Below are 23,120 nucleotides of genomic sequence, written 5' to 3'. Positions count from 1 at the left end.
TAAATTATCTTGGCAAGGGGTATGGTATTACAGCTTATGCTTTTGTATGTTGCCATTGCTACTATTCAATATTTTCATACTCTACAGTGAGCTTTCCAGCTTGGAGGAGCAAAAGCAGAAACTTCTCACACAGATAAACAGTTTACAGAAGGAGGCAAAGACCATAGGCAAGCAACTGGAGAGATACAAGTATGTAAAAAGCAGGATGGGAGAGCTAAACAGTTTTTCTTCACTAGTGAAAAGCAGAAATAAACTAAGCTGAAATCTTCCAGCCTGTGTACCGCCTTGAAAAGTAGAACCCGGGCAGATCAGAAAGGGCCATTTCTGATCTGCCTGGGTTCCACTTTCCATGGCGTGGAGAATGTGCTGAAATATAATTACAAATATAAGAAGGAATTGGTGATTTATTTTTCCCTGAAGAAGCAGCGTGGAGGCTGCGAAACAGAAGTACTCTTTTTGGACTTTGTTTGTGGCAATTGAAGAAGGAACTAATTGCTGCCACGGATTCAGATAAGTTTTACTTTCATGCTGCCAGTTTGGCTGATAACATAGTGGACTTTAAATTAGTCTAAGATTCTCTCAGTTGTTGCCATGTGTTACAAGTTTTTCTGCAATGAACACACTTACCTGATTTATTGTGAACACGCTTCTTGAAAACTTTAAATCTATGAATGCATGAAAAGTTTCACTTTATTTATGTGTGGAGTTTTTTCAGGCCAGTGATGATACAGGCTGCTTAGGGTACAGTGCAAATTAACAGCGCATTATTTGATTTTTTTTTTTTTTTTTGGTTTGGTGAAGAAGTTTTATGTCTGTTTTTGCTCTGTGTTGATTAATTGATTTCAACAGCTTTTTGCAGGAACTTTTGAGATTGTCTGAATAGTGTCACTGAAATATACCTGACTTATTTAAATGCATTGGTTGGCATTTAAAAAAATATGCTGATCATGGTATTTAATATTGGCTCACTAGTGCTTAAAGTTCTTATTAATTTATGATATAGTCTTTTTTTATATATCATTTGCTTACAGTTTATGTAATATAGGCCGTCTTTTACAAAGCCACGTAGCAAACACACCCGCGTTCATTAATTCCCTATGCATGTCGGAGCAATTACCACAGCAGCAGCCACTAGCACAGCTTTGAAAAAGGGGGAGGGGAGATAGTAAATAATAGAAGATAATGACCTGTATAGTCCATCCAATTTGCCTATCAAAGTGGCCAGAACTGCACCTACCATTCTGTTCTGGTTACACTCCTTCACAATTAAATACTGTCATCACAAAAAGATCTATTGTCAATTTGCTGCAATGCCAGTCACCAAAAAGAAGTTGTATACAATGCAGTCTTGAAAATGTGGCTTTGTTTTTTTCTCTGTTCTACAATTTATATCACAGATTCTGCTTGCAAATTAATCACTAATTTTTTTCAATGTTAATAATTTCATATTCTGTATCTTATGATTTTGATATGCTCAGACCCACACCCTCATGAAATTGTGATATCATCAATTCACCAGTACGGGATGTCTTGGGACCATCATGGCTACATCAAGCCCCACTGCCGTATCATTTAAAATATCTTTATAATTAGCTTTAAACGTGGTACTTATCTCTTTTATTTGTGTTTAGTAAGCCAGCCTCAATGCTGGAACCCTGGGCTAGGAAAATATAAATACTGGATGATGAGCCCTCTGAGTCAGCCCCCCCGACTCGAGTTTCGCCTAACACGGCTTCCTTAGGAGGGAACGTTAGGCTTTTATTCCTGGTTAAGCTTCTGCTAGTGCTACTGACTGACTGATTGCACTACAGTCACATTTGTTGGCAATTCATGATTATACCAACAATTCAATAATGTTGCTAACAGTCAACATTTTTTCCTTAGCATCTGTACCAGGCCAGTCCAGAAGCTGTGAGTTATGTTCATTGGCCAATGAATGGAGATAGAGAAACAAGTTAGTTCTGTAACTCATCCCTTAAGGGTCCTGTGCAGCCTCTGAACACTCAGTTTTTTGAATGACAAAGCAATAGAGCTCATGTTCACACTTTCAGTGACATGCTGTATTCATTGGTAATTTTACCAGCCAACTCTACTGGTTAACAGTTCCCCAACTGTTGTATTCTTTCAGTACCTTTGCCAATAAGATATTGTTGTAGTTTATTGATACCGAGTACTGTATTCACCCATTATTTCTACCAATAATCTGACACAATTGTAGAACTGATGTAATCGTTCATTGTTTTCATGAATAAAACACTGTAGTACTCTTGACACCCAGTTCTTCAATTGGTTCAGGAGCTGCCTCAAAATTCAATGAGGTATGTCAGAAGCATTGTAAAAGAGAAGTCCTGCAAATTGAGAAACAAGGAAATAGAACATTCTTCAAGGGCAAGAAGGCAGTATATTCTCACATATGGGCAACATCTTTCACAGAGTCTGGCATGAACATGTACCAAAGTGTATTTGTCGCTTTAAACTATCCATATCGCGCGTGCACATCTGCCGTCGGCTCATAGAACCTTTCCACGGAGTGAAGAAGTTGTGTTTTTCAAACACTCTTGTGTGCGGTAAATTTTTTCATTTCTTGGTGCCCTACCATGCCATTTTTCATTTTATTACAATTGATATATTTTTTTAGTTTCCATGTTTTTCTTTTTTCAGGCCTTTGGGTAGTTTTCCGCTTCCGTTGGTACCGGGAGTGTTGATTCCTTTTCAGGCACTTTTCTACTCGATCTTCCCTATGATTGAGTCCTTTGACTTGGTTTTGGTGGTCTTCCCATTAATGTCCCCGATGCCCAGTGGATTCAAGAAGTATTCTTGATGTAACAGGACCATTTCAGGCTCAGACCCTCACAACTGGTGTGTACAGTGTCTTGGTCCTGAGCATCAGGATGTTTCTTGTAACCTTTTCGGTCGCATGCAAAAAAGGGCTCTAAAGGCTTATCAAATCCAATTTGAGAAGTTTTGGGTCTACCTCTCCCATGTCTACAGACCCATTACCAGCCCAAGCGCCTCCTCCATCGATGCTGGCATCCATTCAAACGCCAGTTCTTTCCAGAGGGGGCTCCAGGTCTTCCTTTTCTAAGTGTCAGACCTCAGAAGAGCTCTGTAAAAAAATCTAAGAAGCGTCAGCACTCACCATCTAGACAGACTTCCACCTTCTCATCATCTTCTACTCCACAGAAGCGTCGATGTATAGAGCACTCTTCATCACTCCAGATACTTTTACGACCGGGTGTCCTCCTATATCTAAGTCCCTAACTCCTTGATGTCAATCTGAGCACATCTCCTTCACAGTCTTGACGATCTTTATGATGCTCCCCTCAACATTCCACATCTTGTTCTATTAGACAACATCACGTTGAGGACATTGATTCAGATCTCTCTCTCTATACATCTGACACTGACATCTCTGCTGAGGAGTCTTATGAAAACCCATTGGATCCTTCATCTCCTCTCCCTAGGAGAAGATCCCTACCTAAAAGTCTCTTTTACACAGTTCATCAGGCAACTGGGTCTTGCTTTTCTCATTCATATATAATCTGAGCAGGAGCCTCGAGTGGAGCTTATGGAAACATTAGACTATATCAAATGACCCAAGGACTGTGTAAAACTTCCTCTTAATGAATGACAACCTTATCATCAATCCAGGTGTTGTTTTTCTCAGCCTGCCTCCTCTTCATGCCAGTCTTCTTATAGACATCCTCATCAATAGAGGCAACAAAAACAGCAAATGTCTCTTTCAAAGTCTCAGCAGTCTTTTTGACTTTCTTATAAAGAGCATAGCCAACGTAGAACAAAATCTTTTCCAGAGAAAGGAAAATGGTAAAACCAGAGGACATAATTTGAGGTTGAGGGGTGGGAGACTCAAGAGCAATGTAAGGAAATTCTTCTTTACAGAGAGGGTGGTGGATTCCTGGAATGTGCTCCCGAGAGAGGTGGTGGAAAGGAAAACGGTGACGGAGTTAAAAAAAAAACATGGGATGAACACAGAGGATCTAGAATAAAAAAATAATAGTAAATATTGAAGAACTAAAGCCAGTACTGGGCAGACTTGCACGGTCTGTGTCTGAATATGGCCGTTTGGGGGAGGATGGGCTGGGGAGGGCTTCAATGGCTGGGAGGGTGTAGACGGACTGGAGTGAACTTTGCCGGAGACTTCAGTAGTTGGAACCTAAGAACAGTACCAGGCAGAGCTTTAGATTCTTGCCCAGAAATAACTAAGGAAAAAAACAAACAAACCCTCAACAAATTTTTAGATTGAATCAGGTTGGGCAGACTAGATGGACCATTCAGGTCTTTTTATCTGTCGTCATCTAGTATGTTACTATGTCTCCCTCTCTCTTCCAACACATTTTATCCACGCTGGACCCATATAACAACAGACAAATGGGTCCTTCAGGTAGTCAAGGATATGCCCTTCACCTTCTCAAAAAGCCTCCAACCCACCCTCCAAATGTATCTACTTTCAACTCACTCTAGAAATCTCTGCTTCATCAGGAGTTCTTAGCCCTTCTTCACCTCAGAGCCTCTGCAGTACAACCAGTTGCACCAAAAGACAGGAGCAGATGATTCTACTCCAAAAAAGACCGGAAATCTTCCAATACTAAACATAGAAACATGATGGCAGATAAAGACCAAATGGCCCATCTAGTCTGCCCATCCGGAGTAACCATTATCTCTTTCTAGACCTACATGCTCTCTACAAATATTTAGTGAATGAGAGATTTTGAATGGCTTCTCTGGGAACTCCTACTAGAAAAGAGTAATTGGCTCTCTAGATTTAAAAGAAGCCTAAGCTCATATTCCAATCTTATCAGCCCACAAAAAATACCTGTGATTTTTTTTTTTTTCTTTATAATATTTAATATTTATTGAATTTTTCAATATAATCAAGCATAAAACTTGTACAGAAAGGAAATTCAGCATGAAATTAATACAATTGAAAAGATATATAAAAGAATATCAAATATAAGCATAAATTTCTACTCAAGTCCTCAATCAGATCCAAGAGGGGTAATAGGCGAATCAAAGTAATTATATTTAAACCAAGCAATAACTAGTTGAATGAGATTAAAGCACCCTTTCTTAAACTAAGCACTTTCTTTCTCCAGAGATGCAGTTGAGAGAAAGGTTGTCAGTTGAGATGGCTCAAAGAAAACATATTTATGAGAATGATAATTAATAACACATTTACATGGATGTCGCAAGTAAAAGGTCACCTGTGATTTTGAGTGGGATCTCAACACTTGCAATACAGAGTCCTGCCATTCAGCCTGCCTCTGCTCCGAGAGTCTTCACCAAGTGTTTAATAGTAGTGGCTGCAACTTTGCGTAACTATGGGTTCCATATGTACCCATACTTAGATGACCAGTTAGTCAAAGCTTCCTCACTTTCTTTAGCTCACCAGGCCACCACTTCGATTCATCTCCTAGAACTGAGAAGCTAGAGTTCATAGGAGACCTCCTAGACACCACCCGAACTCAAGCTTTCCTTCCTCAACCGAGGCTCAACAATCTCCTACACCTGTGCCAGACAGTCTCATCACAAACATATCTCAAGTTTCAAGTTTATTTATTATTTGATTAATCGCCTATTCCAAATACTAAGCGATGTACACATGGTAAAATAAATTTCTAAAAATATACATAAAATAGACCATATCATTAACAAGGGTATAAATCACAAAAACAAACTAATTAAAACAGAACAAGCATACAATAGGAAGGTGGGGTAGAAATACAATCTTAGATAGGAAAGAATCAACAATTAAAGGTAAAACAAAATAGGAGTAGGAGGACAAATAAATAATTAAAGATAAGAATAGATAAAAGAGCAAATAGCGAAAGAGCAAATTAACACTTCAATTAGGTATTGAACACATCTTTAAAAAGAAAGCTCTTAAGTTGGCTCTTAAATTTTTCCAGATTCTTCTCCTCTCTTAAATATAGTGGGAGTGAATTCCATGTCTGAGGCGCCGTAACAGTAAAAATAAATTGCCTACGAGTGTTGATAATTTTGAGAGTAGGAATGACCAATAAAAGTTGGTCATTTGATCTTAAAAATTTGGGAGAATTATATGGTATTAAAGCTTTATAAATAAAAGCAGGGGTTTTATATAATAACGATTTAAATGTAAGTAAAGATAATTTGTATAAAATACGATGTGATACTGGAAGCCAATGTGCATTTTGAAGTAATGGAGTTACATGGTCGAACTTCTTAGCTCCCATAATTAATTTGATAGAGGCATTCTGAATTATCTGCAATCTTCTAATTTCTTTTTGAGCCATTCCCTTGAATAATGAATTGCAGTAATCAATTTTTGAAATAATCATTGAATGAATTAATATATTCAATGATTTAGGACATAGAAATTTTGAAATGGCCCGTATTTGGCGTAGTCTGTAGAAAGTAGCTTTAACCACATAACTAACGTGGTCATGGTAGGTTAGGTTTTCATCTAAAATCACACCTAAAATTCGAATCTTATTTATCTGGTTAAGAGTAACCCCTTGGATGGAAATAGGAACAGCGAGTTTATGATTGTCTTTCCAAGGGAAGAGCAAGGTATTAGTTTTATTAATATTTAAGGATAATCTATTGTTATCAAGCCATAAGTGAATCTGGTTTAATTTCTCATTGATAGCTGAAATTTCAGACGAACTATTAGGATCAAGAGGATGTAAAAGTTGTATATTATCTGCATAGGCAAATACGGAGAAGCCAATGGATTGGCAAAGAGTCATAAGAGGAGCAATAAATATATTAAACAGAAGTGGGGACAGGATAGAACCTTGTGGAATTCCATATGTGGCTGAGAAACTAGCAGAAATAGAATCATTAAAGGAAACTATAGAAGAGCGGTTGTCCAAATATGATCTAAACCAAAGTAGGACTTGCTCAGTAATGCCTATGGATTGTAGTCTATTCAATAAGAGATTGTGATCAATCGTATCAAAAGCTGCCGAGAGATCAATCGAAATCAAAAGAACAGAAGAGTGATGATCCAAATGATAGAGTATAGATGATGTCATGCCTATCAAAGAATGTTCAGTAGAGTGGTGTTGCCGGAAACCCGTTTGATTTGGGTGTAGAATATTTGTTTGTTCTATAAAGTTTGATATTTGGTTGAATACTATTTTCTCTGTTATTTTTGCCAAAAATGGGATATTTGAAATTGGCCTATAGTTTGATTTCTCTTCGAAACTTATTTTGTGGTCTTTGACAATAGGGTAAATGATGGAGGTTTTCCAATCCCTAGGCATAATGCTGTGCTGTAAGCTTTCATTGATCAGAAAAAGTATTGAGGGTCCAAAAATATCAAAGTACCGTTTAAGAATAAAAGGGGGGATTGACTCAGTTTGCATACCCTTTGTGTTAATTGTTTTGATCAGAGATTTAAGTTCTTCAATGGAAGGAAGATGAAATTGCGCGCATTTTGCAGATAGTAAAGATGAAGATTCTATGGTATCTTGTTCAATCATTATCACTCCATTTTTACTAAACTTTTCCCTAATGTTTTTAACTTTATCCATAAAATAAGTTGCAAGCTCTTGTGCTGTTGGTAGATGGCTGGAAGATTGATCTAGTTTTTTGGAAGAGGGAATCACTGATTTTAGAATTTTGTATAGAGAAGAAACGTTTCTGGCTTTTAAAATTTGGTCAGAATAATATTTCTTTTTGGCTTGACAAGACAGATGTTACGCCTTCTAGGTCACTGTATATGTAGTTCCATTTGCATGCCTTCACCTCAGAGTGCCATAGTGGACTCTATCCTCCCAATGGATTCAGGCTATAGACTACCTCTTTGCACACCTTCAAGTCACCCCAGATCTTCAGCAATCGCTTCATTGGTGGCTTAAGCATTCCAATATCTCCAGAGGCCTACTATTCTAATCTCCTTCCCACCAAAAAGTTCTCACAACAGATGCTTCACTTCTCGGTTGGGGTGGCACATCTAGATGGCTTCGGCACTCAGGAAATCCGGTCTTCTCATGAGAAAACACTACAAATCAACCTGCTAGAGTTACAAGCGATCTGCAATGCTCTGTTCACCTTTCAGGATTGCTTGCAGAATCATATAGTTCTTGTGTGCAGTCAAGTAGCCATGTATTACATAAATAAGCAAGGCAGCACAGGCTTTCATCCCATTTGCCAAGAAGCCATCCAAATTTGGACTTGGGCAATTGCTCACAATATCTTCCTCAAAGCAGTATATCTAGCAGTGAAAGAAAACTGTTTGGCAGAAAAATTAAGCAGACTTCTCCAACCTCATGAGTAGATCCTCCACATTGCAACTGTACATCAGATATTCACATTATGGGTGACTCCTGACATAGATCTCTCATCAACTATAAGCTGCCGCTTTACTGCTTCACACCGTTCAATCCCAACCATCTCAAATTCAATGCCTTTCTCCTAAACTGGCAAGGACACTTCCTCTGTTTTTCCTCCAATACCACTATTCTTGAAAACTCTATTCAAACTTCACCAAGAACAAGCCTCAATGATTCTCGTAGCACCACGTTGGCCACGACAAGCCTTGTTTCTCTCCTGAGCTGAGCAATCAAGATCTCATCCCACTCCAGTTATTTCCAACTCTACTAACTCAAAACAAAGGTTCTATCCTTCATCCCAATCCACGTTCATTGACACTCACAGCCTGGTATCTATCTTCCCAGATGCAGATATCTCTCCCCTATCGCCTTCAGTCTTGAACATTATAAGCCATCTACTAGATGCTGTTACCAAGTTAAATGAACACAATTTAATATTTGGTGTGATCTCCACTCCTTAGATTTAGGTACATGTCCTCTATTGTCTCTCTTAGACAACCTCCTTCATCTTTCAAATTCTGAACTTTAAACTTCTTTACGTGTCCATCTCAGTGCAATTAGCGCCTTTCATACTCAGTTAAATAGTAGACCCATCTCTATGCATCCATTGGTCTCCAGATTCATGGCAAGCCTCCACTCATACCACCACCTATGGAATGGGATTTGAATGTTGTTCTTTCTATACTAATGAAACCAACATTTAAACCCCTATAGTCTGTTTTATTAAAACACTTCACCTGGAAAGTGACTTTTCTGATTGCACTTATTTCTGCATATCAAATCAGCAGATAGACAAGGGTGACCCGGTCAGCATTGTATATCTAGATTTTCAGAAGGCGCTTGAATGACTACTTCAAAAAATTGCGAGCCATGGAGTCGAGGGTGATATACTCATGTGGATTAAAAACTGGTTGGTGGATAGGAAAGAGAGAGTGGGGGTAAATGGACAATGCTCGAACTGGAGAAGTGACACGAGTGGAGTGCCGCAGGGTTCGGTGCTCGAGGATGTGCTCGTCAACATATTTATAAACAACCTGGAAATTGGTACATCAAGTGAGGTGATTAAATTTGCGGACGATACAAAGTTATTCAGAGTAGTGAGGACACAGAAGGATTGTGAAGACCTACAAAATGAGACATAAACACACTTGAAGAATTAGCCGCGAAATGGCAAATGAGGTTCAACATGGATAAGTGCAAGTTGATGCATGTCGGTAACAACAATCATATGCATGAATATAGGATATCCGGTGCTGTACTATGAGAAAGCCCCCAGGAAAGGGACTTGGGAGTACTTGTAGACAAGGCAATGAAGCCGTCCGCACAATACGCAGCGGCGGCAAAAAGGGCGAACAGAATGCTAGGAATGATCAAGAAGGGGATCACAAACAGATCCGAGAAGGTTATCATGCCACTGTACCAGGCCATGGTGCGCCCCCATCTGGAATACGGTGTCTAACACTGGTCGCCATATATGAAAAAGGACATAGTACTACTCGAAAGGGTCCAGAGAAGAGCAACAAAAATGGTTAAGGGACTGGAGGAGTTGCCGTACAGTGAGAGACTAGAGAAACTGGACCTCTTCTCCCTTGAAAAGAGGAGACTGAGAGGGGACATGATCGAAACATTCAAGATATTGAAGGGAATTGACTTTGTAGAGAAAGAGAAATTGTTCACCCTCTCCCAGGTGGAAAGAACGAGAGGGCACTCTCTAAAGTTAAAAGGGGATAGATTCCGTACAAACATTAGAAATCTGGAACGCTCTTCCAGAGGCTGTTATAGGGGAGAGCACCCTCCAGGGATTTAAGAAAGGTTAGATAAGTTCTTGCTGAACCAGAACGTATGCAGGTAAGGCTAGACTCAAATAGGGCACAATAGGGCACAATGGACCACTGGTCTAACCCAACAGCGGCAATTCTTATGTTCTTAATTACAAGCACTGGTATTGAATCTATTGTATACCAGATTTTATCACAAGAAGGTTGTCCTCCGTACTCATCTGAAGTTTTTGCCAAAAGTGGTCTCTGAATTTTATCTGAACAAGTCCATTGTTTTATCCATTTTCTTTCCAAAACCACATGCACATTCTGGAGAGACTGTAAAAGAGCTCTTGCCTACTACTTGAATCGAACCAAATCACATAGGACTACAATCCAACTGTTTATCTCCTTTGACTCTAACAGATTGCGAGTTCCAATTACCAAAAGGACTATTTCATGCTGGCTAGCAGACTGCCTATCCTTTGCATATGCTCAGGCTGGGCTGACTCTACTTATAGATGGCCTTGTCACTGCTCAAAGAGTAAGAGCCATGGCAACTTCTATTGCACATTTATGCTCCACTCCCATTCAAGACATCTGCAAAATGGCCATTGATCCTCAGTTCACACATTTACTTTGTATTACTATTTAGATCAACATTCTAGATGAGACAGTCTGTTTGGTCAGGCAGTTCACAAAAATGTATTTTCTCTTTAAAAGCTATCTTCCCTCCATCCTCATGTATTTCACTATCCTCATGACAGTTAGTTATATTTAACCCTCTTCCTAGAGGCATGAGTCTGGCAGTTTGAGGAAGTTCCATATGTGAGAATATATTGCCTGCTTGTCGTCTGAGAAAGCATAGTTACCTGTAACAGGTGTTCTCTGAGGATAGCAGGCAGATATTCTCACAACCTACCTACCTCACCTAGCTGGCTTCTTAGCTTTTGGACAGAACTGAAGGTCCTGTGAGCTGACGTCGGGCAAGAAGGCACAAGTATGGTATGGACAGTGCTAAAGTTAACGTGACAGTACACTTTGGTACATGTCCATGCCAGGCTTCGTGGATGACATTGTCCATATGTGAGAATATCTGCCTGCTGTTCTCAGAGAACATCAATCTGCTACGTGAGTAACTATGCTGTTTAGAATGAAGCGTGTTGCTTATATTCAACTAGGCAAATCTTCTGAGCTGATCTGGTAAGGGTAAAGGAAAGAAAGTTATCAGATAAGACATTTCTCCATTTGTTAATTTATTTCTTCCCCTCCACCAATGAGATAAATAACATTCACACTCATAAGATATCATATGAATGTGGTATAAAATACACATACTCAATCCTGATTTGTTTTTGCTGTTTTCAGGACATAGACCATAGACGTCGACCTGACTCTGGCCTTACTTCTAAGCCCATCCTAGCCCACCCAGATCTATCTTCCTATATTTGGAACTTAGACCATAGAAGTCCATCCAGCACTTGCTTCCCAGTCACTGGAGTTGCCATCTAATCATCTCTCAGTTTTTTTGATTTCCTTGTCTTTCTATAGTTCAGGAAAGTATAAAAGCAAAGATAAGTTGGAAGACAAGGTCTACAGTACACAGACTAGGTGGGCCTTTGTCATCACAAAGATTGCATATACTTCCTGAAACTGGCATTACTCTAGATAGATAGATATAATAACCAATGTAGGGTTCCTTTCATTGTAATTTGGTGTCTTTATTTTTTTCTTAATAGCTTTTCTGAATGGGAGTTATATGAATGGGCACAAGACCATGCGATTTTCACCTTCCTTTATGATTCTTTAGAATTTACCATCACCTTTGGAGATCCTATAGGTGAGTATACGAAATCAATGTGACTACCATTTCCTAACACTGTAAAACTAAGGTTCACAATAAAGATACCTATTATTGATTTGAGGCACCAATGTTAATGTAAGTTTGAGGAGTAGTATGCAATTCTATACAATGGCATCCATGCATGTTCAGAAAAGTGGCTGACTTACCCTCTGCTGCATCACTGATGATGTAATTAGTGACTTGGCACAGGGACAGCCCCAGTGGGGAAGGCTGCAAAACAGCCTGTTCAGAGTGCTGCCGCCGCCGCTGTTTGGAGTGGAGGTATGTTGGTCTCACGGTGGGAAGGTCAGCGGGGTTCTGCACGGGGGATGGGAGGGAGGGATGGAAAGATGCTGCGCAAGAGGATGGGTGAGAGAGGAGGAAAGATGCTGCACATTGGAGAGGGGAGAAAGCACTGCCACCGGCGAATTGGGCAGGCATGGAGTCGGGGAGTGTTGGGGACATTCGGGAGGGGCTTCGGGGGTTGATCCAACTAGGGCTTATTTTTGGGGGTAGGGCTTATATTAGGAGCACCTTTAAAAATCATGCTAGGGCTATTTTCGGGATAGGTCTTATTTTCAGGGAAACACGGTATTTCTAATGCAATAGGCACATCATTCTAGAACCTGTGGATTATTACTCTCATTACAAGATCTGGTGTAGAAAGCCTCATTTACATTTTTCTTCTTCGTCTCTCATCACTCTGGGCTGTCCTGCAAATCATGTTTTACTCTTTACATGCGAAATGGTAGGAGCCTATATGTTCTGCTCATGTTTATTCTTCATTTAATTTTGTTTTTTATCAAGTTGTGTGACTTTTCAGTGCTGCAGAGGCTCCCAGGACAGGTATTGAAACATCTTCCTCTGTAACTATGGCAAATTCATCCTATAACTGTACATTATGTATAGTGGTATTACATCTCTAATGTGTGTCTAGTTAGAATAGAAAACTTGTATTGAAAAACTTACACTGTTGAGGATTACTATGGCAAACTATAACTTCTGAACTCTATTTTATGTTTATTGGTATTGGACCCCTAGTATGTATAGAATTAGGACACAACTTTGTATTGTAAAATTGTTGTGTAACTGTCATATTGTAACCTGTTAACTGTATTTTATGTATGTTTAACTGATCATTCTGAGCTATCTGGGGAAAACGGGATAGAAAATGAATTAAATAAATAAACAGTATTAAAACTAGACTGTAGATTTGTTGTCATTGCTTTCTTCTTTATTTGACAGATGGTGCTCTCTTCAATAACAAGCCATGCAAAGCCATCTCAGATGTGACATTTGAATCTCTAATTGATGGTAAGAATTAAAAATGAAACCAAGAGAAAAAAGATGGCATTGGGAGGGAATAGAATATTTTTGGGGCTCAAGGTGTTTGAATATTGTAGTTTTGCTAGTACTGGTTTTAGTCATTATTGGAATCCCCTAGGGCAAGGGTAGGCAATTCCGGTCCTCGAGAGCTGGAGCTAGGTCAGGTTTTTAGGGTATCCATAATGAATATGTATGAGATGGATTTACATGCACTGCCTCCTTGAGATGCAAATCTATCTCATGCATATTTATTGTGGATATCCTGAAAACCTGACCTGGCTCTGACTCTTGAGGACCGGAATTGCCTACCCCTGCCCTAGGGTGTCATGATGGAAGAAAATAGGCTTTTATATCATCTTGCCAGCAGGTGAAGCCAGAGAAAACCTGTTAAAGTTGACTTCACTCCCCTTAATGGGGGGCTGATACTGCATTCAGCACTTCAGTATTTTTCTTGCTCCAGCAGATGGTGCAGACATTTGGCCTAGTGTGGGAACTACAAGTAGGTCGCTCCCAAAAATACGGAATACTATAAGTTACATGCATAAGAACATAAACTTTGCCATATTGGGACAGACTGAAGGTCCATCAAGTCCAGTATCCTGTTTCCAACTATGGCCAATCCAAGTCACAAGTACTTGGCAAGATTCCAAAAGAGTAAAACAGATTTTGTGCTGCTTATCCTAGAAATAAGGAGTGAACTTTCCTAAGTTTATCTAGAACCCAGCCAAACAAGCAACTCAACCTGTTTCCTTACTTTTTGTCAGGCATTGTGGTGGTAGACTTAATTTACAAGGGTTCCAATTAAGTGATTCTCTAGTTCATTATTCTTGGAGCCTCAAGATTGGAGTAAGTTCATTTAATTTAGTTGTTAAAGTTCCTTCAATCAAGGATAGAGGAGTAAGAGTTGTACTATTCTGCTCTTGTTAATGAAGGCTGCATAGGGCTCTATATGGGGTGATATAATCAAACCATTTTTTCTCTCTATCTGCTGTTATCCTAGGACAATCAGCAAACCAAAAAAGAGGAACTGTAGAGGGTATAAATCCTTGGAACCGAAAAGGTGCTCAGAACCATAAAATGGTGAGAAAATAACAAATCAGGGATGCTCCCCTGTAAGCATTTTCAGTAGTCTTATCATTGCACCATCTTCAATCGGTAGAAAGGTTTCAACTATATCTTATCTTAATAAATCTTGAAAAGTGTTCATTTCTTTGTGAAAAACGCAATCTCCAATCAATGTAGATACTAATTATTTTTGTAAGAAACTTAGCTTTAAATATAGGTGAGGTAGTTAGGAAGTTGTCTCAGTCCAGCGGGTCCTGACGCGTTTCACCAGTGGCTTCCTCAGAGAACCCCCGCAGCTGGCTGTAAAAACTGAGTAAAACTCCTTCCTTACTCTTTGCCCATAATTACAACAGGGGTTCTCCGAGGAAGCCACTGGCGAAACACGTCAGGACCTGCTGGAGTGAGACAACTTCCTAACTACTTCACCTATATTTAAAGCTAAGTTTCTTTACAAAAATAATTAGTATTTACATTGATTGGAGATTGCATTTTTCACAAAGAAATGAACACTTTTCAAGGGTTATTAAGATATAGTTGAAACCTTTCTACCGATGAAGATGGTGCAATGATAGACTACTGAAAACACTTACAGGGGTGAAAACAAAAACTGTGGATACAGATGTTCTGGAGATAATTTATTAAACACTGACATATAAAACCATGAAAATTCAATTTAAAAAGTACAATGATAAAAAATTACACGGTCCATGTTTCGGCGAAGATGCCTTCCTCAGGGGTCCAATGGTTTGTAACCTCACATATAAAGAATTGGACTGAAAACAGACACCACTTAGCATTTTTTTTTTGCTACTTCAGCTTGTCTCTGGTGTTCTTTGTTCACATGTTTAAAGACAATAGACAGTTTTCAGTCCAATTCTTTATATGTGAGGTTGCAAACCATTGGACCCCTGAGGAAGGCGTGTTCGCCGAAACACAGACCGTGTAATTTTTTATCATTGTACTTTTTCAATTGAATTTTCATGGTTTTATATGTCAGTGTTTAATAAATTATCTCCAGAACATCTGTATTCACAGTTTTTGATTTTGTTTTCATCAGTGGATTGTTTTCATTGTGGATCATTGGGTCTCCCCATTTTTCTTTGTTGTGCAACACTTACAGGGGAGCATCCCCGATTAGTAATTTTTTCACCATTTTATGGTTCTGAGCACCTTTTCGGTTCCTCTTTTTTGGTTTGCTGATTGATTCAAAACTTTGGGGACTTGTTGTCAAAACTTTTACCCAGTAACATAGAAGATGACGGCAGAAAAGGGCTACAGCCCATCAAGTCTGCCCACTCTGCTTACCCACCCCCTGTCTATGCCCTAATGACCCAATTTCCTTATCTTGACCCTCGTAGGGATCCCACATGGGTATCCCATTTATTCTTAAAGTCTGGCACGCTGTCTGCCTCGATCACCTGCACTGGAAGCTTGTTCCAATGATCAACCACTCTCTCTGTGAAGAAATACTTTCTGGTGTCGCCATGAAATTTTCCGCCCCTGAGTTTGAGCGGGTGCCCTCTTGTGGCCGAGGGTCCCTTGAGAAAGAAAATATCATCTTCCACTTCGACACGTCCCTTGAGGTACTTAAATGTTTCGATCATGTCTCCCCTCTCCCTACATTCCTCAAGAGTGTAGTGTTATTGGTTATCCTAGGACAAGCAGGCAGCATATTCTCACATGTGGATGGCATCATCCACGGAGCCTGGTATGGACCGTGAAAGTGTACTGTCACTTTAAGCTTCAAAGAAACTTCACGACTGCCTGCACAGTGCAAAATCTCTTTAAAGTGGTCACGCAATAGCCTGTTTTGGCACATTAACCACATTTTATGAGAATGCTTAATGCTCTAAATATAATAAAGTATAATTCTGAAACTCATCAGTAAATAAGTGTAATATATTTTCTAAATGTATATTTAGACTGTTTTTTATGCCTTAGATTTTATATATGTGAACCAGGAATTAACTTAACTTATGAACCCATTTATTCTTAGTAACATATAGATAATGGCAAATAAAGACCTGTAAAGTCCCTCCAATCTGTCAAACAATTTAAAACTCATAGCATAGCATAAGGTCTGATATGATATATCTCTAATCTTCTAACTTTAAGGCCCATTAATACAACAGCCAACTATATAAGTTTAGTGAATGTGCCTGTGTGAGGAGAGGCTACAAGATTTAGCTTGCAGAGTAGCTGATGGTTTACCCATCACCCTCTCTTTTCAGATGACAGAGCTCCGCCTTCCTCTCTTCTGATCCATCGACTTATTTCCCAGTACATTGAAAGTAAAGGAAGTTTACCTATGAAATATGCAACACAACACCAGCTACCACAGGTAAGGTCCAAAAAGCATATCTGCTGGAAAGCATGATATAAAAACAAGTGCTAGAATACATCTGCTGATCTAATTTAAGTGACTACTCTGCTGTTAAAGTTTCAAGTTTTATTAAAAGTTTGTTGTACACGCAATATCAAATACTTCAATGCGTATGACAATTTAAAATTAGGAGACAAAAATAAAACAATTTGTACATATAAACATACAATGTATGTACACAAGTAATTAGCGATACAAAAGGGAAGAGGGATGAACTACAATCTTTGAGGAAAGTAAAAGTACATTTAAGGAAAAAACAACATCAGGAGGGTGATGAAGAATGTTTTATAAATATGCTAAGCCTAAAAAGAGTATAGGGGAGGTTGTGACCTATACAAAAGGTCTGGTTAAAATTAGGTATTTGAGCCTGGGATTAATGATAGATGAATTATCCTATCTATGACTCAAATGCATCTTTGTACAGGTAGCATTTTAATGTGCTTTTAAATTTTTCTAATTTAAAAGTGGAACCTGTGAGAGAAAAGAAATCCTGCATAGTTTGTTCTAAAAGGCCCTAATTTTGAATGCAGAGTGTATAATTCAGCTTCACATATCTCAAACTGATTTTCATTTTAGCTGCTGTTTGAGGTCTCACTTGTGGTGCACCGCTGCCGACTCTTAGGAGAAGAAATTGAGTTTCTGATGAAATGGGGTGGAATGTTTAACATTCTGAAGACAGAAGTACACAATACAGAGTGAGTAAGATCTGCCAAGTTCAAAGCATGGCTTGATAAGGTCAGTTTTCTGATGACAAGTACCGTATTTTCACGCATATAACGCGCGTGTTATACACGATTTTACAAACCGTGCATAACCTTGCGCGTTATACGCGCGAGCGTGTTGTACAAATTTTTTTTTTACATAGTTCCCCCCCCCCCCCCCGACGTCCGATTCACCCCCCCACAGGACCGCTCACACGCACTCCCACCCACACTCGCACCCCCACCCTGAAGGACCGCTCGCACCCCTACAGCCTCCCGACCCCCCCCCCCCATCATGTAGATGCTCCTACCGGTGTCCTGCTGCTTCCTCTTGGCGGTCCGGCCCTTCTGTGAGCCCTTCGCCTGCGCTGCTTCCTCTTCCGGCGGTCCCGCCCTTTCTCTGACGTCAGAGAAAGGGCGGGACCGCCGGAAGAAAAAGCAGCGCAGGCACAGGGCTCACAGAAGGGCCGGGACCGCCAAGAGGAAGCAGCAGGACACCGGTAGGAGCGTCTACATGATGGGGGGGTCGGGAGGCTGTGGGGGTGCGAGCGGTCCTTCAGGGTGGGGGTGCGTGCGAGCGGTCCTTCGGGGTGGGGGTGCGAGCGGTCCTGCAGGGGGGGTGAATTGGACGTCGGGGGGGGGCATCAGGCTTTCAGGGTGGGGACCGGACTTCAAGGGGGAGAGGAGAGTCGGGGCAGGCGAAAGGAGAGTCGGGCGGCGACAGGAGAGTCGGGGCAGCATGCGTGGTATACGGGTGTGCGTGGTATACAAAAATTTTTTAACATATTTCGGTTTCACGCACGCTATACCCGGGTGCGCGTTATCTACGTGAAAATACGGTAGTTAGAATGAGCCACTTTGTGTAATGTGATTCCAACCTGTTTTTTTGGCAAATTCTTTGAAAGCTTCTTAGGAAGCTAGCCTGTTGGACTTTTTTGTTACCATTTTGGCCTCTATGTAATTTTGGTGGTTAGAGGGGATTCTGCCTGTTTGGTGCATCAATTAGGATCTTTTCAGAAGGGTACCTTGGTAATCTTTTTATCTTGTTAGTTTGGGTTTTTTAAGGTTTCATTCCTGTCATTATGGCCCAGATTCACTAAACCTCGATTGTGTCTCCGATTCATTCCCGATTGCATGCAGGCCAACGAATTCACAAAAGGCCTGCATGCAAATAGGAATGATCATTTACACGCCCCCAACCCACAGCACGGATCACTAGAGAGCGATCCTGGAGCATGCACAGACCCTGACAGTAGTAGGAGCCTCCTGTCACTGCTGTCAGGGCTTCTGACAGCTTTTTTTTTTATTTTAATCGGGCAGATATTTTGCTGCCCCTGGAAGCAAGAGTACTGTTCAAATTTCTCTGTCTATGTTTCAAATACATTCAAGGTTTGGCCCACATTTATCTGGTTTCCCACTTCAATTTGGACTGTTCCACTAGGCCTACTCGCAGGGTACACATGTTTAGCCACCCAACATTAAAGGTCTGCCGATTCAAGAGATATCTGTGCAGAGCTCTTGTCTTCCAGGCAGGCCAACAGAACGGTTGGCTGGGTAACATCATTAAGCATGCCTCATCCTATCTTAACTTTAGAAAACTAGTTAAAACAAACCTGTTCAACCAATTTGTAACCAAGAACTCTTAATGCCTTACCATGTACGCTTCCTACATTTACGCGACGCCTCTACTCTTTGTCTTTCACTCTGACTTCCTCCCACTCAACTTGTATATGCCTTCTCCACTTGTACTTGACGATGTCACTGTAATTATTTTTCGCTGATTGTCCAGCTCTTCTTGTTATACACCGCCTCGGAACTACCATGGCTTTGGCGGTATATAAGAATAAAATTATTATTATTATGTATTACACACACAAAATAACTGCTCGTTTAAAATAAAAAATAAAAAAAGCCCACACCCGACGTGCTGCCTCCCTCCCCAATCCCCTAAAAAATGCCCTGTGCACCGATGCCCCCCCTCCACCCGCACCCAAAGCCCCGCCAACACAAGGCAGGAGGGAAGCCAACTCCCTCCTACCATCTTAAACGCCGCCTGGCTAGGCCCAGCCCACCTCCCTCCCTGTAGTAGGCTGGCCGGGCCCACCCCCCTCCCCGTACCTTTAGATTTGTTGGGAGCAGGAGGGTTGCCCAGTCCTTCTTGCTCCTGAGGCCTCCCGTGATCGTCTTCTTGAGCAGGAGGAATCCCAAAGTCCTCTTGCTCCTGCCTCTGCCGCAATACTGGCCTTAGGCTATGCCCCGATACATCATCTGATGCATGGGGAGGGGCCTAAGGCACTGATTGACTGAAGCGCCTCGGGCTTCTCCATTGGGAGGGACCTGTGGCACCTTAGCCAATCAGGGACTTCCTTAGGGAGGAGTCTTCGAGTGGTCCCCAACAATTGCTTTTTGGGTTGATCGGCCAGCTTAGTCGAATCGGGAAATTTGTTTAGTGAATCGCGTCCCTACCTACTTTGCATGCAGTTCCTCTCATTTGCATGCACAGATTGGAAGTGGATCGCAAGAGAAGTTAGTGAATCAGGCCGGAGGGAAATTTGGTCGCTAAGGGGTCGCAAACCAATCGGTACACGATCGGTTTGCTTAGTGAATCTAGTCCTACAACTTAACACATGAATAGAATTTTGGCTTTACTGGCCTACTCTTTGCAGGTTGGTCATGATTTTATGTCTGGATAGGTTTTTTATTTCTGTTTTTTTGCACTGAAAAATGTCTTTAATTTGAATTATTTTCCAAGCCAGTGGTGAGATGGAGCTTTCCAGAATACCCAAAAACCAGCCTGGTTGAAGACCTGAGCTTGATTCATGAGCTATCTAGAGCGGGGGATACTGTTAAACCAGTAGTCATAGTTCCCATAGAGTAACATATCACAGCTAGTGAACAGCAGTGATACCTAGGGACCAGGATTGGTGTGTATGCATGCCAGGTACCTGTACTCAAAATGATCTACAGCAGTGGTCTCAAACTCGCAGCCCGCCAAGGTACTATTTTGAGGCCCTCGGTATGTTTATCTTAATCACAAAAGTAATATAAAAGTTTCTTGATCATATTTCTCTTTAACTATAAATTATAATATTATTATTAAGACTTTACTAAAAGGAAAGATTTATTAACTATAAAGAGTTTTACCTCATGCAAAAATGATCATTTAATTAATAACAAAACAAAAAAGCATTGACAGTGCCCAATATTAGATTCTCAAAAGAATATTCATGGGCCGAATAGATAAATAAATTAATAAATAAATGAATGTGAGACACCTCAGTACAGGCCTAGATGTGTACTGAGGTGTCTCACATTCATTTATTTATTAATTTATTACTCTTATTTGGCCCGTGAATATTCTTTTGAGAATCTAATATTGGGCACTGTCAATGCTCTTTTGTTTTGTTTTTTGACATTTTGACAGTTTTTTCAGAGTTTTTTGCTTGCCCATTTCTTTAATAAGACATTAAATATTTTTGCTGAGGCTCGCCAAGTACCTACAAATCCAAAACGTGGCCCTGCAAAGGGTTTGAGTTTGAGACCACTGATCTACAGTATATAAGCGCATGCATGTACAACATAAATACATATAAGCAATATAATACAAAAATATAAAATGCAACTAATACATAGTAAGTGCAAGAACAAACAAATTGCAGCAGGAAATAAACCAGGCCCTGAGGGTAGTAAAATTATCAAATAGGAGCATGCCCCCACCACCACCACACACTTTGGGCTTGGGCCCCCTCTAGAACTACAGCACCCCCGTTTTACCTTGCTGGTGGGGATTCTGAGCCCTGCTACTCCCTGCTATTTTCTTCCTGCTCCAAGTATAATGGGACTTCTCACACAAAAAGTCCTGGCATGCTCAAAGAAAAAAGAGAACCAGGGAGCAGTAGCACTGTAGTAATTTGTTTGAGAGGTTAGAGAGGAATATGCTGCACCCCTAGGCCACCGCTAAATTGCAGGGCTGGCTACACTATTGTTATCAAGACTAGCTGCTAAATGTGGGATAATAAGGTCTTAGAGGCCTGAGCCCAAAACCAAAAGCTGCACTAACAGTAAAAAGAATAGCCACCAAAGCATGTGCATGTTATACTGAATGTGTTTTTGTAGAATTATAACAAATATTAATGCTTTTGTTATATCTTACTCATTTGATTTCTCAGAGTAGCAGGGCTGTATTCCTTTCTGCTAAAGTGACTCTGGTTTAGTTCCTATTCTTTTTATTACACCTTTTTTTGTAAAAGTCATCTTTTCTGTGTACATTTAAAATTTTTAACCTCAGAAAGGTTAGCTCTTGAAATTGTCAAGAAATGTGTTAAACTAGTCCAATTTTTTTTTTTTTTTTAAACACATTTTTGTTTTACTATTAATCTTTTATTTCTGTGCACTTAGAAAAATCAAAACTAATAACAGTTAAGGGGGGGCCATACAGTGTTCAGTTTTTCAAACTCAGTTTCTGCACTTTGGGCTTGTGAGGCCCAGTTATAGCACCTGTTGCCTAGACTTGAGGTCCACATATATCAAAATCCAGTCAACCATAGTTTGTAGTCCCTGTATAAGGATTGGTGGTGCAGTAGACTGGACTACACAGGAATGGGAAAAAGGTTAAAAATAGATAAAAACCCTGAGTAATTGTGAATGAAGGCTTGCTAGAAGAAGCTGATTCCTATATGATCTGGAAGCCATAAGGGGCCGAAAAAAAAGTATATCATGATCAGAGGATATATTACTTTCCATCCAGGAGCATTGTTTCTTAGTGGTCCCTTTTTTAAACCAGAAATCTGCGATATGAAAAGAAGAAAGACTAGATGGATAGAATAGGGAGAGATGCCTTTTTCATGACATTTACTTAGATCATTTCTAACATATCTGCTAAATTTAGTTCACCTCTTGATCATTGGTTCAAATCCAGTTTGGCTCTGTAGGAACTTTTAAAAAAAGGTTTATGTGCAATGAATTTCTGATCTCTCTCTCTAGATCTGTAGGCCATAACAGAAATACATTATAGCCCTGTCAAATTACCAAATAGGCTTCAAAAAACCAAAAATATTACCAATACAGTAGGAAACTAAAGTAGAATAATTGGAAGAAAAAAACCAAAACACAAAAACCCTTAGACTCCCAATGAGGATGACACCTACAGTTTAAATTTAAACCATCCAAATAAAGGGATTTCAGTACGGGCTCAATTAACCCTCCGAATCACAGAAAACCCCAGGTCTGATCTTGCTCGTATTATATGAAATTTACAGATCAGATTGTATTTTGCTTCCAACACCACTGAACAGGATATTTCTATATTACGTTCTAAATTGTCATGGGTCCCCCCCGGGCCCAGTAGATCCAAACATAGCCACTTTTAGAGATCTAGTCTTGAGAGACCTACGAATCTTGGAATCTACCTCTGGTGGCAAACAATATGTGAATATGACTACTGTGGAATCCCAAGCCCTATATTCTTTGAAACAAGATCAGCGTTTGATCTTCAACAGCAGGTCTGCGAATAAAGGGGGATCCATCGTTATTCAAAATAGGGACCAATACCAAGAGGAAGTGGTTCACAACGCGACAATATACATAGCTATATTCCATTACAGCAAGACCCCATGAAGGAACTTCAGGGGATCATAACTAAAATTATCCAAGGGGTATGTGCCAACGGTTTTATTACCAAAGCAGTCGTTTCCTTCTGCCTTCCCA

At 40.2% G+C, this 23,120-nt stretch overlaps 1 protein-coding gene across 3 annotated transcripts in view; it reads left to right on the top strand.

Moving 5' to 3' along the window:
* The window catches only part of KNL1 (kinetochore scaffold 1), a 173,264-nt gene that overhangs the window by 143,073 nt on the left and 7,071 nt on the right, over positions 1–23,120 (top strand). For all 3 annotated transcript variants that reach the window (XM_033952570.1, XM_033952569.1, XM_033952571.1), the window contains 5 exons: positions 88–189; positions 11,836–11,936; positions 13,185–13,253; positions 16,562–16,671; positions 17,290–17,408. In XM_033952570.1, coding sequence (XP_033808461.1) covers positions 88–189; positions 11,836–11,936; positions 13,185–13,253; positions 16,562–16,671; positions 17,290–17,408 — 501 coding nt within the window. The remainder of the gene's footprint in view (positions 1–87; positions 190–11,835; positions 11,937–13,184; positions 13,254–16,561; positions 16,672–17,289; positions 17,409–23,120) is intronic.

This window comes from Geotrypetes seraphini, chromosome 7, assembly GCF_902459505.1.
Source record: "Geotrypetes seraphini chromosome 7, aGeoSer1.1, whole genome shotgun sequence".
Taxonomy (NCBI): domain Eukaryota; kingdom Metazoa; phylum Chordata; class Amphibia; order Gymnophiona; family Dermophiidae; genus Geotrypetes; species Geotrypetes seraphini.
Note: the sequence above shows the minus strand (reverse complement) of the source record. Positions and strands in the feature narration are given on the sequence as shown.